Raw genomic sequence first — 14,903 nt, 5'->3', positions numbered from 1 at the left:
CAGGGTTATAATAACTGAATACTAAAATATTTTATAAACTCTTCACACACAATGTCTTTAAAGTGCACATTTAAAAAATTTACCTTTCACCTAGAAAGTTTCTTCTAACATGTAAAAATAGTCACTCTCGGTTATTATCAAAAAGATGAGATTTAAGTGCTGGCAAGGATGTAGAGAAAAGGGAACCCTCATTCACTATTGGTAAGCATGTAAATCGGTACAGCCATGATGGAAAACATCTGAAGGTTCCTCAAGAAATTTGAAATAGAACTACCATATGATCCAGCAATCCCACTTCTGGCTATATATCCAAAGGAAATGAAATCAACATCTCAAAGAGATATCTGTACCCCCATATTCACTGCAACTTTATTCACAATAACCAAGTTATAGAAACAAACTAAGTGTCCATCGATGGATGAATGGATAATGTGTGTGTGTGTGTGTGTGTGTGTGTATATACATATATATGTATATACACACACACAATGGAATATTATCATCCATAAAAAAGAAAGAAATCCTGCCATGTGTGAAAACATAGATGAAACTTGAGGTCATTATGCTAAGTGAAATAAGTCAAACAGAGAAAGCAAACACAGTGTGATCTTGCTTATATGTGGAATCTCAAAAAACCAAACTCATAGAAACACAGAGTAGAATGGTGATTGCCAGGGGCTGAAGGTGGGGAAAATGGGGAGATGTTGATCAAAACATACGAACTTCCAGTTGTAAGATGAATAAGTTCTGGGAATCTAATGTACAGCATGGTGACTATAGTTAACAATACTGTATTATACACCTGAAAGTTGTTAAGAGAGATCTTAAATGTTCTCACAATCACAACAACAAAAAAATGGTAATTATGTAAGGTAATAGATGTATTAACTAACTTTTTTCTGGTAATCATTTTGCAATGTATACATGTATCAAATAGTCACACTGTACACCTTAAATTTACACGACGTTATATGTCAATTACATCTCAATAAAGCTGGAAAAAAATCATTAAAAAAAAAGACATTTGTGGAACGGAGTAAAGGCAAGTTTCATATCCTTTGAACAAAGAATTAGCTAACAAAATAAAAGGAAAAAAATCTAGGATCAAATGGAAGATTTAAATCCACTTCTTTGGTGATTTAAATGTTTACTTTTGGGTAAAACAAAGAATATTCTGTAAGAAATGTAATTAATATTCAAAGACTATCAGAAACACCTAAAGCCTATAGGCTTTAATTAAAAGGAAAAAGTAATGGCTCAAAAGCTGAAGTTTCTTTGATTTGAGGATAAAGAAAGAGAAAAAGCAAGAGACCATAAAGTGTCAAAGATGACAGCATTAAAGAAATAAGAAAGAAACAGATATGTGAGTTCTTCATATATTGAAAGAAGGAAGCTAGGAAAGACACCCTTGACAGCAAAATCACTATTCAATTAGATTAAAAAGAATTAGGGGCATGTTTTACATATCTGGCCAAATAAGGATAGTTCAAAGATCTTACTGTTTGGGATAAGAGTCTTATAACTGGTAGAATTCCCTCCACCCCAGTCAAGATTTCTTTTTAATCTAATGACAAGACAAGTACATGTTAAATATGCCAATAGTATATATAAAACTGGCTGGCTACTTACCCTATCATAACCAGATTTTACAAATGCCATCTCTACCTTATAATTTTAATTGTAGGCAGAAATCACTGCTGAATTCTGTTTAATGCACTTTTGTTTACATACCTTAATTTGCCCTTTTGAAACTAAGGCATTTGCAAGGAGTCAGTACATTAGAATTTCATAATTTATATATTTTATAGAACTCAAATTAGACTGCCATATTAGACAGAACTAGGCATATGATGTTTGTTATATAAAAACAGAATTATAAATTTCTATGATTGCTTCACATCTAAACTAATCACTTCAAACCAATTCAAGGTAAAAGATCTAAAAATCAAATCCTAGTTCTAGGTCTCAAAATTCAACACTCCAAAAGGAATTACAATACCACTAGCTTGAATACCTTATTAAAAGAATGTGATACAGTTAAGATAAAAACATATCTGCAGGAACCTCAAAAAAATAGAAACCTCACTGTCTAATTTATTTACTCTATGATCAGAATAACTTCTCCAAATGAAGTATTTGGCAATTTATATTACTAATCTAGTTCAATGAAGCTATGCAAAAGGTAGCAAAATTGGAAGAATCATTTTTGCCTATGTATTTTATGCCAACTATCTCCTCAACAATAATAGCTCACTAGCAGTCATCTGCCATATGTATGTCAAAATATAATTAAATCAACGTCTTTCCTTTACTTAAAAACCTGAATCTAAACTGGAATAGTCAGGATGACAGATCATGATTTCAAAAAACATTAATACCAAAGTTGTCTCTTTACTATTTTCCTGCATTTGCTCAATGCACAGTCCTATATTTTGAAATCCTGTTAGTGAGACAGTAGTCAAATATTATCTCAATTCTTATGTTCAGGATAAAGAAGGTGGAGAGACAACTAATGTCTTAGTGCAATCAAAAACATCCAGCAAAAATTGTCAGGTGACAAGAGGATAATGTGAAAAACGGTGCAAACATTTGGAGAAGTAACCTCCAAAATAATTTTAACACTTCCTGTCTCTGAAAGCTAGAAGGAAGATAAAAACCCTCAAAAGATCTGGGTTAAAATGACATAAGTGGGGATTTTTTGGTGGGGGCAGGAGATGATTTAGCTTTTTTGACATATTCTTTTCACTTGAGAACAATCTCATAAACGTTAATTAAAGAAGGAAAACTTACAACTACTCAACATACCAAAGAATAAGAAGCAACTAATCTGGTTACTTCAGCTTTAAAAATCTAGGTTGCCAATATCTCTACAACCAGATAAACACCCAGTAAATATAATTACTACTGTTTTTAAAATCTGTGACTGAACTTAAGTGCAGAAAACAATTAAATTCCTGTTAAAATGACCATAATTTGCTAATCGGTTTGTCTTTAACCAAAATATTTGTTCACAGACTATATTGAGAATGATTTGACAAGGAAAAGATGAGGATAAAATTTACTAAATACTATCTGTTCTCAATGAGACAACTCAAATTTTCAACATGGAACTAATATTATTAGTTATTCCACTTTCTTTATCTTTTGGGCATTTTGAAGCAAACTGTCTTACCCAATTACATACTATCAAATTTTTCAATTAATAAAAACCTTTACAAGGAAACGATTTTAAAATCACCAAAAAGCCAAAGGACAAGATGTTCAAGACTTTAGACAGTATCTAAGAAAGAACACAATCAGGGAATGGCTTTGTCAAGGTGGGCAAAGTTCAGAATGGCAGAATTCCTTCCCTGTTGGAATGAATATACTAAAACTGCCGGTGGTTTGGTGGCTATCACTGGGTGCAGTAGTAAAACAGAAGGGAAAAGCCTGGCACAGAAAGCTGAATGGCCCAAAGAAAACCTAAGTGGTGACAAGAGCCTAAAGGCACATGCAGGTACGCATCTTTTATATTGGATGTGATACACTTACATGGCCCCTGTTGAATCTCTTGGGGACCAACAGTAAAGCAAGTTTAGAACTTCAAATCTTGAGACATCTATAGCAAGATGCTGATCCAATGTGGCTCCAAATATCTTCTGTTTTCCTGGCTCACCTGAAGAGGAAAAAACACTACAGAGGATGTGGGAACTGAATTTCTTTATGTAGTTTCTTCTAGAGCAACTGTCTGAAAGTTTTGGCCCAATCCTTTTTGAAGTCTGGAGATGAGACACTTGAGGGACTAGTGAAAAACAAAATTCAAATGAAAAGGTGGAGTGAGACATCTAAAAGGGGGAATACGAGAGCAAAAGATACTGGTCGTAGGTAAATCAGTGTTTCTAATCCTTAAGTGGGAGGAGGCAGAGAAAGGAGAGAAAAAATGCACCGATGTTTCTCCCTCCGCTCCCTCACCCCAATTGCTACTAAAATTTCACAAAGTACCTAAACTTTTTGACCGCAATTAGGGAGTGAGTGAGCAAGACTACTTGGAAAGTTTAAGCGTTTTGTCAAGTCTCCCTCCCCTGGCTAAGCGGCATTATTAAGCAGCAGGGAGGCCTTTCAGATAATACTTTTTTTCTAAGAAAAGATTCTGGTGGAATACAGCTTGAAACAATAAAGGAAGAGAAAAATAAATGCAATTTATACAAAAATGGAAGTCACAGGACAATATACCATATTGACAAAGTTTATTTACTTCTGTTTTTCCAAAGGGGAGGGCTGCTTTCTTGTAATAAGAAATCAGAAAAAGTAGTTTCCAAATAATAGAAAATATTTTTAAACTAGGCAACACAAACTGCATGCTTCATCCCCTTAGGAAATATTACCCCGGAAAGATAATCTTTAAAAAACTAAGAAGAGCAGAACCAAGTCTGATGTACATTACAACACAAAAGCATAAAAGTGGAGTCCATAAATTTAATTTTAGATTTTTTAATTAACTTAATTTTTTTCTTAAAACATTTTACCAAAATGTTGTCTTATCAGAGTTATTCTCCAGCATTCATGTAATAGCCTAGGATATAAAACAATTTTCTTTCCAAATATATTCCATTTTAACCAGTTTACTTGAACTATATCTGGTAAAGATACCAGAGTTTTCTGAAAAATAAGATTGGAGAACCAATTAGATCCTTACCTGACGTGGCTGTTCATTCATTCGTTGTGGATCTGATTTCACTTTATTACTAGGATGATTTGTGACTTTGGTTACCGGTTGTTTGAAAATTGATGCTGTTTGTCTAATTGGCAATGTTGTATTCAAGTCTGGCTTACCCTGTGGATATAAGTGCATTTTAATTAATAAATATTATATATAAATACAATTAGATAAATTTTTATTAATTCAATATGTATTACTTTAACTTGGATTATTCCAAACTTCTCAATTTCAGCATTTTAAATACTCTGAAGTACACTTTAATCACTTTATTATGTAAGACGTGCAAAGTTTTCTCACAATAAAAAGCTTTCTGTATTCTCTTAAATGTAAGAAAATTCTCTAAATTAAAATTCATAATTAATTTGATTAGCAAGATACTAGGAACTTCTAGGTGAACAAATATGTTTAAGGTTAGGTTACACAAAAGGAAGGAGGGTTTTCAGGACAATAATCGGAAAGCAGTCATTTCTACATTCTGAAAATGGAGGAAACTAATAGCGCACTTGGCCATTAAAATATAAATAACCTCATGAGCTGTCAGGGGGCCAGGCTTACGTAAAACCGTAAAGGTTAACCTTCCCTTTTATATTAAAAAAAAAATAATTAGAAATGAAAGTTGTAATTCCACAAACAGAGCTCAATTTAGAAAAATGTAATAAAATAAGGAAATATCCTTTAATATTTTATAGCACATTTAATGTTTTAAAAAAACTTAGAATTGAAGTTTCAGAAGGGCAAGCAACATACTTATATATATTTAATCAACCAGTAAAAAAATTAAGTTATGTTCTAATGAAAAGCAAATGTGGCACAGAATTGCTATTAAGCTCATTTGAAATACTCTAACATCAGGTGGGGCAGAGGCGAGGAAAAAGAGGAAGAAAAAGAACAAAATGTGATTTAATCACTGTGTATTCTGAGTCTGGCAAAAACCATAAAGGCTCCAATACACCTGAAAGCAATACACATCAGATAATTTTAGTATACAAGTATACCTGATAAATCATCTACAGGATATTCAATGAACTTTTATCTTTATAACTATCTCCAAATAAAAATTATAACAACTTTGAGACTCCAGAACAGCAGTTCTCAACCTTGAGCATGCATCAGAGTCACCCAGAGGGCTGATGAAAGCACAGGTTATTGGGCCTCACTCCCAGAAATTCTGATTCAGGAGGTCTGAGGTAGGACCTGGGAAACTACATTTCTATTAAGGTCCAGGTGATGCTGATGCTGGTACAGCGACCACACTTCGACAACTACTGCTCTAAAACAAAGACTGCGAGTTGGTGGCGGGGAGACCAGGTCTAACCCATAGATAGATGTGTTTTGTTCAGTTTTTAGTTCCTTTAGTAAATTAAGCCAACATCTACAAATAAAATTCACATAAAATGCAGAATTCTAGGCTGCTTAAAAGAGCTCCAGAGACGGGTGCGAGCCGCGGCTAACAGCGCGGACCCCAGAGACGGGCATGAGACGCTAAGGCTGCTGCTGCTTCCACCAAGAAGCCTCTGTGCGAGCACAGGTCACTCTCCACACCTCCCTTCCGGGGAGCCTGTGCCACCCGCCACTGCCAGGGTCCCGGGATCCAGGGACAACATCCCTGGGAGAACGCACGGCGCGCCTCAGGCTGGTGCAATGTCATGCTGACCTCTGCCGCCGCAGGCTTGCTCCGCATCCGTACCCCTCCCTCCCCACGGCCTCAGTGAGCCAGAGTCCCCGAATCAGCGGCTCCTTTAACCCCGTCCTGTCTGAGCGAAGAACAGACGCCCTCCAACGACCTACAAACAGAGGCGGGGCCAAACCCAAAGCTGAACCCCGGGAGCTGTGCAAACAAAGAAGAGAAAAGGAAATCTCTCCCAGCAGCCTCAGGAGTAACGGATTAAATCTCCACAATCAACTTGATGTACCTGCATCTGTGGAATACCTGAATAGACAACGAATCATCCCAAATTGAGGAGGTGGACTTTGAGAGCAAAATTTATTATTTTTTCCCCTTTTCCTCTTTTTGTGAGTTTGTGTATGCTTCTGTGTGAGATTTTGTCTGTATAGCTTTGCTTTCACCAATTGTCCTAGGGTGCTATCCATCCGTTTTGTTTTTTTTTTAAATTTTTTTTCTTAATAATTATTTTATTTTAAAAACTTTATTTTACCTTACTTTATTTTATTTTATCCTCTTTCTTTCTTTCTAATTTTTCTCCCTTTTATTCTGAGCCTTGTGGATGAAAGGCTCTTGGTGCTGCAGCAAGGAGTCAGTGCTGTGCCTCTGAGGTGGGAGAGCCAACTTCAGGACACTGGTCCACAAGAGACCTTCCAGCTCCATGTAATATCAAACGGTGAACATCTCCCAGAGATCTCCATCTCAACACCAGCAGCCAGCTTCACTCAACGACCAGCAAGCTACAGTGCTGGACACCCTATGCCAGACAACTAGCAAGACAGGAACACAGCCCCATCCATTAGCAGAGAGGCTGCCTAAAATCATAATAAGGCCACAAACACCCCAAAACACACCACCAGACATGGACATGCCCACCAGAAAGACAAGATCCAGCCTCATCCACCAGAACACAGGCACTAGTCCCCTCCACCAGGAAGCCTACACAACCCACTGAACCAACTTTAGCCACTGGGGACAGACACCAAAAACAACAGGAACTATGAGCCTTCAGCCTGCAAAACGGAGACCCCAAACACAGTAAGATAAGCAAAATGAGAAGACAGAAAAACACACAGCAGATGAAGGAGCAAGATAAAAACCCACCAGACCTAACAAATGAAGAGGAAATAGGCAATCTACCTAAAAAAGAATTCAGAATAATGACAGTAAAGATGATCCAAAATCTTGGAAATAGAGAAAATGTAAGAAACATTTAACAAGCAACTAGAAGAACTAAAAAGGAAACAAGCAATGATGAACAACACAATAAATGAAATTAAAAATACTCTAGATGGGATCAATAGCAGAATAACTGAGGCAGAAGAACGGATAAGTGACCTGGAAGATAAAGTAGTGGAAATAACTACTGCAGAGAAGAATAAAGAAAAAAGAATGAAGAGAACTGAGGACAGTCTCAGAGACCTCTGGGCCAACATTAAATGCATCAACATTCAAATTATAGGGGTCCCAGAAGAAGAAGAGAAAAAGAAAGGGACTAAGAAAATATTTGAAGAGATCATAGTTGAAAACTTCCCTAATATGGGAAAGGAAATAGTTAATCAAGTCCAGGAAGCACAGAGAGTCCCATACAGGATAAATCCAAGGAGAAACAGGCCAAGACACATATAAATCAAACTGTCAAAAATTAAATACAAAGAAAACATATTAAAAGCAGCAAGAGAAAAACAACAAGTAACACACAAGGGAATCCCCATAAGGTTCACAGCTGATCTTTCAGCAGAAACTCTGCAAGCCAGAAGGGATTGGCAGGACATATTTAAAGTGATGAAGGAGAAAAACCTACAACCAAGATTACTCTACACAGCAAGAATCTCATTCAGATTTGATGGAGAAATTAAAACCTTTACAGACAAGCAAAAGCTGAGACAGTTCAGCACCACCAAACCAGCTTTACAACATATGTTAAAGAATCTTCTCTAGGCAAGAAACACAAGAGAAGAAAAAGACCTACAATAACAAACCCAAAACAATTAATGGGAATAGGAACATACATATTGATAATTACCTTTAATGTAAATGGATTAAATGCTCCCACCAAAAGACAGAGACTGGCTGAATGGATACAAAAACAAGACCTATATATATGCTGTCTACAAGAGACCCACTTCAGACCTAGAGACACATATAGACTGAAAGTGAGGGGATGGAAAAGGATATTCCATGCAAATGGAAACCAAAAGAAAGCTGGAATAGCAATTCTCATATCAGACAAAACAGACTTTAAAATAAAGACTATTAGAAGAGACAAAGAAGGACACTACATAATGATCAAGGATCGATCCAAGAAGAAGATAAAACAACTGTAAATATTTATGCACCCAACATAGGAGCACCTCAATACATAAGGCAAATACTAACAGCCATAAAAGGGGAAATCAACAGTAACACGTGTATGGTAGGGGACTTTAACACCCCACTTTCACCAACGGACAGATCATCCGAAATGAAAATAAATTAGGAAACACAAGCTTTAAATGATACATTAAACAAGATGGGCTTAATTGATATTTATAGGACATTCCATTCATAAACAACAGAATACACATTTTTCTCACGTGCTCATGGAACATTCTCCAGGATAGATCATATCTTCGCTCACAAATCAAGCCTTGGTAAATTTAAGAAAATTCAAACCGTATCAAGTATCTTCCAACCACAATGCTATGAGACTAGGTATCAATTACAGGAAAAGATCTGTAAAAAATACAAACACATGGAGGCTAAACAATACACTACTTAATAACGAAGTGATCACTGAAGAAATCAAAGAGGAAATTAAAATATACCTAGAAACAAATGACAATGGAGACACTATGACCCAAAACCTATGGGATGCAGCAAAAGCAGTTCTAAAGGGAAGTTTATAGCAATACAATCCTACCTTAAGAAACAGGAAACATCTCGAATAAACAACCTAACCTTGCACCTAAAGCAATTAGAGAAAGAAGAACAAAAAAAAACCCAAAGTTAGCAGAAGGAAAGAAATCATAAAGATAGGATCAGAAATAAATGAAAAAGAAATGAAGGAAACGATAGCAAAGATCAATAAAAGTAAAAGCTGGTTCTTTGAGAAGATAAACAAAATTGATAAACCATTACCCAGACTCATCAAGAAAAAAAGGGAGAAGACTCAAATCAATAGAAATGAAAAAGAAGTAACAACTGACACTGCAGAAATACAAAAGATCATGAGAGATTACTACAAGCAACTCTATGCCAATAAAATGGACAACCTGGAAGAAATGGACAAATTCTTAGAAATGCACAACCTGCCAAGACTGAATCAGGAAGAAACAGAAAATACGAACAGACAAATCACAAGCTCTGAAATTGAAACTGTGATTAAATATCTTCCAACAAACAAAAGCCCAGGACCAGATGGCTTCACAGGCAAATTCTTTCAAATATTTAGAGAAGAGCTAACACCTATCCTTCTCGAACTCTTCCAAAATATAGCAGAGGGAGGAACACTCCAAACTTATTCTACAAGGCCATCACCCTGATACCAAAACCAGACAAGGATGTCACAAAGAAAGAAAACTACAGGCCAATATCACTGATGAACATAGATGCAAAAACCCTCAACAAAACACTAGCAAACAGAATCCAATAGCACAGGAAAAGGATCATACACCATGATCAAGTGGGGTTTATTCCAGGAATGCAAGCATTCTTCAATATACGCAAATCAATCAACGTGATACACCATATTAACAAACTGAAGGTGAAAAACCATATGGTCATCTCAATAGATGCACAGAAAGCTTTCGACAAAATTCAACATCCATTTATGATAAAAACCCTCCAGAAAGTAGGCATAGAGGAAACTTTACTCAACATAATAAAGGCCATATATGACAAACCCACAGCCAACATCATCCTCAATGGTGAAAAACTGAAAGCATTTCCACTAACATCAGGAACAAGACAAGGTTGCCCACTCTCACCACTCTTATTCAACATAGTTTTGGAAGTTTTAGCCACAGCAATCAAAGAAAGGAAATAAAAGGAATCCAAATCAGAAAAGAAGAAGTAAAGCTGTCACTGTTTGCAGATGACATGATACTGTACATAGAGAATCCTAAAGATGCCACCAGAAAACTACTAGAGCTAATCAATGAATTTGGTAAAGTAGCAGGATACAAAATTAATGCACAGAAATCTCTGCATTCCTACACACGAATGATGAAAAATCTGAAAGTGAAATCAAGAAAACACTCGCATTTACCAATGCAACAAAAAGAATAAAATATCTAGGAATAAACCTACCTAAGGAGACAAAAGACCTGTATGCAAAAAATTATAAGACACAGATGAAACAAATTAAAGATGATACAAATAGATGGAGAGATATACCATGTTCTTGGATTGGAAGAATCAACATTGTGAAAATGACCATACTACCCAAAGCAATCTACAGATTCAATGCAATCCCTGTCAAACTACCACTGGCATTTTTCACAGAACTAGAACAAAAAATTTCACAATTTGCATGGAAACACTAAAGACCCCAAGTAGCCAAAGCAATCTTGAAAACAAAAAACGGAGCTGGGGCTTCCCTGGTGGCGCAGCGGTTGAGAGTCCGCCTGCCGATGCAGGGGACACAGGTTCGTGGCCCCAGTCCGGGAAGATCCCACATGCCGCGGAGCAGCTAGGCCCGTGAGCCATGGCCGCTGAGCCTGTGCTCCGCAACGGGAGAGGCCACAACAGTGAGAGGCCCGTGTACGGCAAAATAAAAAAAAATAAAAAAAAAAGTAGCTGGAGGAATCAGGCTCCCTGACTTCAGACTATACTACAAAGCTACAGTAATCAAGACAGTATGGTACTGGCAGAAAAACAGAAAAATGGATCAATGGAACAGGATAGAAAGCCCAGAGATAAACCCACGCACATATGGACACCTTATCTTTGATAAAGCAGGTAGGAATGTATACAGTGGAGAAAGGATAGCCTCTTCAATACGTAGTGCTAGAAAACTGGACAGGTACATGTGAAAGTATGAGATTAGATCACTCCCTAACACCATACACAAAAATAAGCTCAAAATGGATTAAAGACCTAAATGTAAGGCCAGAAACTATCAAAATCTTAGAGGAAAACATAGGCAGAACACTCTGTGATATAAATCACAGCAAGATCCTTTTTGACCCACCTCCTAGAGAAATGGACATAAAAACAAAAATAAACAAATGGGACCTAATGAAACTTCAATGCTTTTGCACAGCAAAGGAAACCATACACAAGACCAAAAGACAACCCTCAGAATGGGAGAAAATATTTGCAAATGAAGCAACTGGCAAAGGATTAATCTCCAAAATTTACAAGCAACTCATGCAGCTCAATAACAAAAAAACAAACAACCCAATCCAAAAATGGGCAGAAGACCTAAATAGACATTTCTCCATAGAAGATATACAGACTGCTAACAAACACATGAAAGAATGCTCAACATCATTAATCATTAGAGAAATGCAAAATCAAAACTACAATGAGGGCCTCCCTGGTGGCGCAGTGGTTGAGAGTCCGCCTGCCGATGCAGGGGACACAGGTTTGTGCCCCGGTCCAGGAAGATCCCACGCGCCGCGGAGCGTCTGGGCATGTGAGCCATGGCCGCTGGGCCTGCGCGTCCGGAGCCTGTGCTTCACAACGGGAGAGGCCACAACAGTGAGAGGCCCGCGTACCGCAAAAAAAAAAAAAAAAAAACTCCACTGAGGTATCATCTCACACCAGTCAGAATGGCCATTATCAAAAAATCTAGAAATAATAAATGCTGGAGACGGTGTGGAGAAAAGGGAACACTCTTGCACTGCTGGTGGGAATGTGAATTGGTACAGCCACTATGGAGAACAATATGGAGGTTCCTTAAAAAACTACAAATAGAACTACCGTATGACCCAGCAATCCCACTACTGGGCATATACCCAGAGAAAACCATAATTCAAAAAGAGTCATGTACCGAAATGTTCACTACAGCTCTATTTACAATAGCCAGGAGATGGAAACAACCCAAGTGTCCATAATCAGATGAATGGATAAAGAAGATGTGGCACATACATACAATGGAATATTACTCAGCCATAAAAAGAAACGAAATTGAGCTATTTGTAATGAGGTGGATGGACCTAGAGTCCGTCATACAGAGTGAAGTAAGTCAGAATGAGAAAGACAAATACCGTATGCTAACACATATATATGGAATTTAAGAAAAAAAAATGTCATGAAGAACCTAGGGGTAAGACAGGAATAAAGACACAGACCTACTAGAGAATGGACTTGAGGATATGGGGAGGGGGAAGGGTAAGCTGTGACAAAGTGAGAGAGTGGCATGGACATATATACACTACCAAATGTAGAACAGATAGCTAGTGGGAAGCAGCTGCATAGCACAAGGAGATCATCAGCTTGGTGCTTTGTGACCACCTAGAGGGGTGGGATAGGGAGGGTGGGAGGGAGGGAGACGCAAGAGGGAAGAGATATGGGAACATATGTATATGTATAACTGATTCACTTCGTTATAAAGCAGAAACTAACACCATTGTAAAGCAATTATACTCCAATAAAGATGTAAAAAAAAAGAGAGAGAAGAAAATGCGGAATTCTAGCTTCTCTTAAAAACTCAAAGATCTAGAAATACTGGACTGATGTCGCCAAAGCAGGCCATTATTCATTAGTAATGGCTGCCACTAGAGTTGTCAAGTTTTTTTCTTTTGCAAAAGTCTTCAGTTCACATTTGCAAAGCTGTCTGAGCCCTACAGGTACTGAGTTTTGATCTCTGCTTAAAGAATATCAGGATGACTAGAAAGGTAAGGATCACAATAGATTAATCTGATCATTATTACAATTACAGTATTATTTAGACTCACTATTAAATATACCTCTACCCCCAGCCCCAAACACACACACACACATACACACACACACACACACACACACACTGATCTTCTGTACCTACTGGGCATGCTTGTCATTTCTTGCACTCAATTTTCTCCCCATGTATGTGCTTACCTTTAAGAGACATATTCATCTTTAATAACTCTTAATATTATTTCTCAGGCATTTCACTTTCTTATCTTTATGGTTTTCCAAAAAACTTCGAGGTGTGGAAACTTGACCAACAGGCTGCAAAATAACCACTTAGGATGCCATCTCCGAAATGTGTGAGGCCCAGAAATGTGTATTTTTTAAAGCTCTCCTGGTAATTCTGTGATGCACCGGTTTGGATCCCTCTGATTTATGACATCTAGAGCATTCTGAGGCCCTAAGTGAAGCCATCCAACCTATAACATAGTCAATATTCAATCCTAAAGAAGCTTAACACATAAATGCTTATGAAGAACTTATCCTGTCACTGATTAGTTATAATTAGTATCTTCCACTAAACAATATCTTGTTTGGTTTTTAATGTTTTTGTTCTTTAATAAAGAACAATAAACTCTGCTGGTATTATAATGAAGATGGCATCAGTAGACAAAGAAGTATATAACAACTGTTTGTATGAGCAAACACAGTCGAGCCTGTAAGATTCTCATTGTTACAAAGAATGACTGGAGGAAGCACAGACTAGCCTAAACTATTCAAAACTATAAAATCCTGAATCCACAAAGACTGGAAGGAAGCATGAACATGTAAAACGACCTGTGCTACAATGGTTAGATTGATAGTTTTTTCATTAACTTATGTTTGTGGTACAATTAAAAATTTATTTACTGGCTAAAAGTATTCAAAATACACCATTAACTTCCATTGTCTGACAATGAGACAATTCATTTCCCAGTGGCATGGAATGAGATTATTCAAGAGTGTACTGCCTTGCTCTTCTTTTATCTTATTTTGGTTTCTATTATTTTTTCTCTTTTAAACTGGCCTGAAAGCTCTGAAGATAGAATTTTTTACTAATTAATTTTGTATTCTACAGCAGTATCGTGTAGAATAATCTGAGAAGCTGGACGAACTGGTTTTCCCAGAAACTGTCACAAAAACAGTAAATTTTATTACCATTCTCCCCTGCGGACTGTCAAAGAGTCACTGTTAATTCACGCCCAGTTGTTGTCTGAGTTTTTCTAAATAACTACCAATCTGCCATGAACTTAGGAGTTATAAAGCCAACACTTTTTTTTATGGGACAAGTTAAAGCTATTCATGTATTTGAAATCTTCCCTTTCAATACAAGAAAAAGTAAAATAGAAGTTCCTTATATCATAAAACTAAACCGACAGGGCTCCCCTGGTGGCGCAGTTGTTGAGAGTCCTTCTGCCGATGCAGGGGACACAGGTTCGTGCCCCAGTCCGGGAAGATCCCACATGCCGTGGGGCGGCTAGGCCCATGAGCCATGGCCGCTGAGCCTGCGCGTCCGGAGCCTGTGCTCCGCAACGGGAGAGGCCCACAACAGTGAGAGGCCCGCGTGCCACAAAAAAAAAAAAAAAAAAAACCTAATTTGACAAACACACACATTCTAATAAAGTTTCCAACCTTTGATAAATCTTCTCAGTATACAGGGTAGCGCTCAAATCAAAATTTAAT

At 37.2% G+C, this 14,903-nt stretch overlaps 1 protein-coding gene across 1 annotated transcript in view; it reads right to left on the bottom strand.

Moving 5' to 3' along the window:
• Nucleotides 1-14,903, bottom strand: part of MBD2 (methyl-CpG binding domain protein 2) — a 76,522-nt gene that overhangs the window by 30,278 nt on the left and 31,341 nt on the right. Inside the window, exon 3 of the mRNA XM_065890006.1 lies at nt 4,676-4,813. Coding sequence (XP_065746078.1) covers nt 4,676-4,813 — 138 coding nt within the window. The remainder of the gene's footprint in view (nt 1-4,675; nt 4,814-14,903) is intronic.

This window comes from Phocoena phocoena, chromosome 13 (genome assembly GCF_963924675.1).
Source record: "Phocoena phocoena chromosome 13, mPhoPho1.1, whole genome shotgun sequence".
Taxonomy (NCBI): domain Eukaryota; kingdom Metazoa; phylum Chordata; class Mammalia; order Artiodactyla; family Phocoenidae; genus Phocoena; species Phocoena phocoena.
Note: the sequence above shows the minus strand (reverse complement) of the source record. Positions and strands in the feature narration are given on the sequence as shown.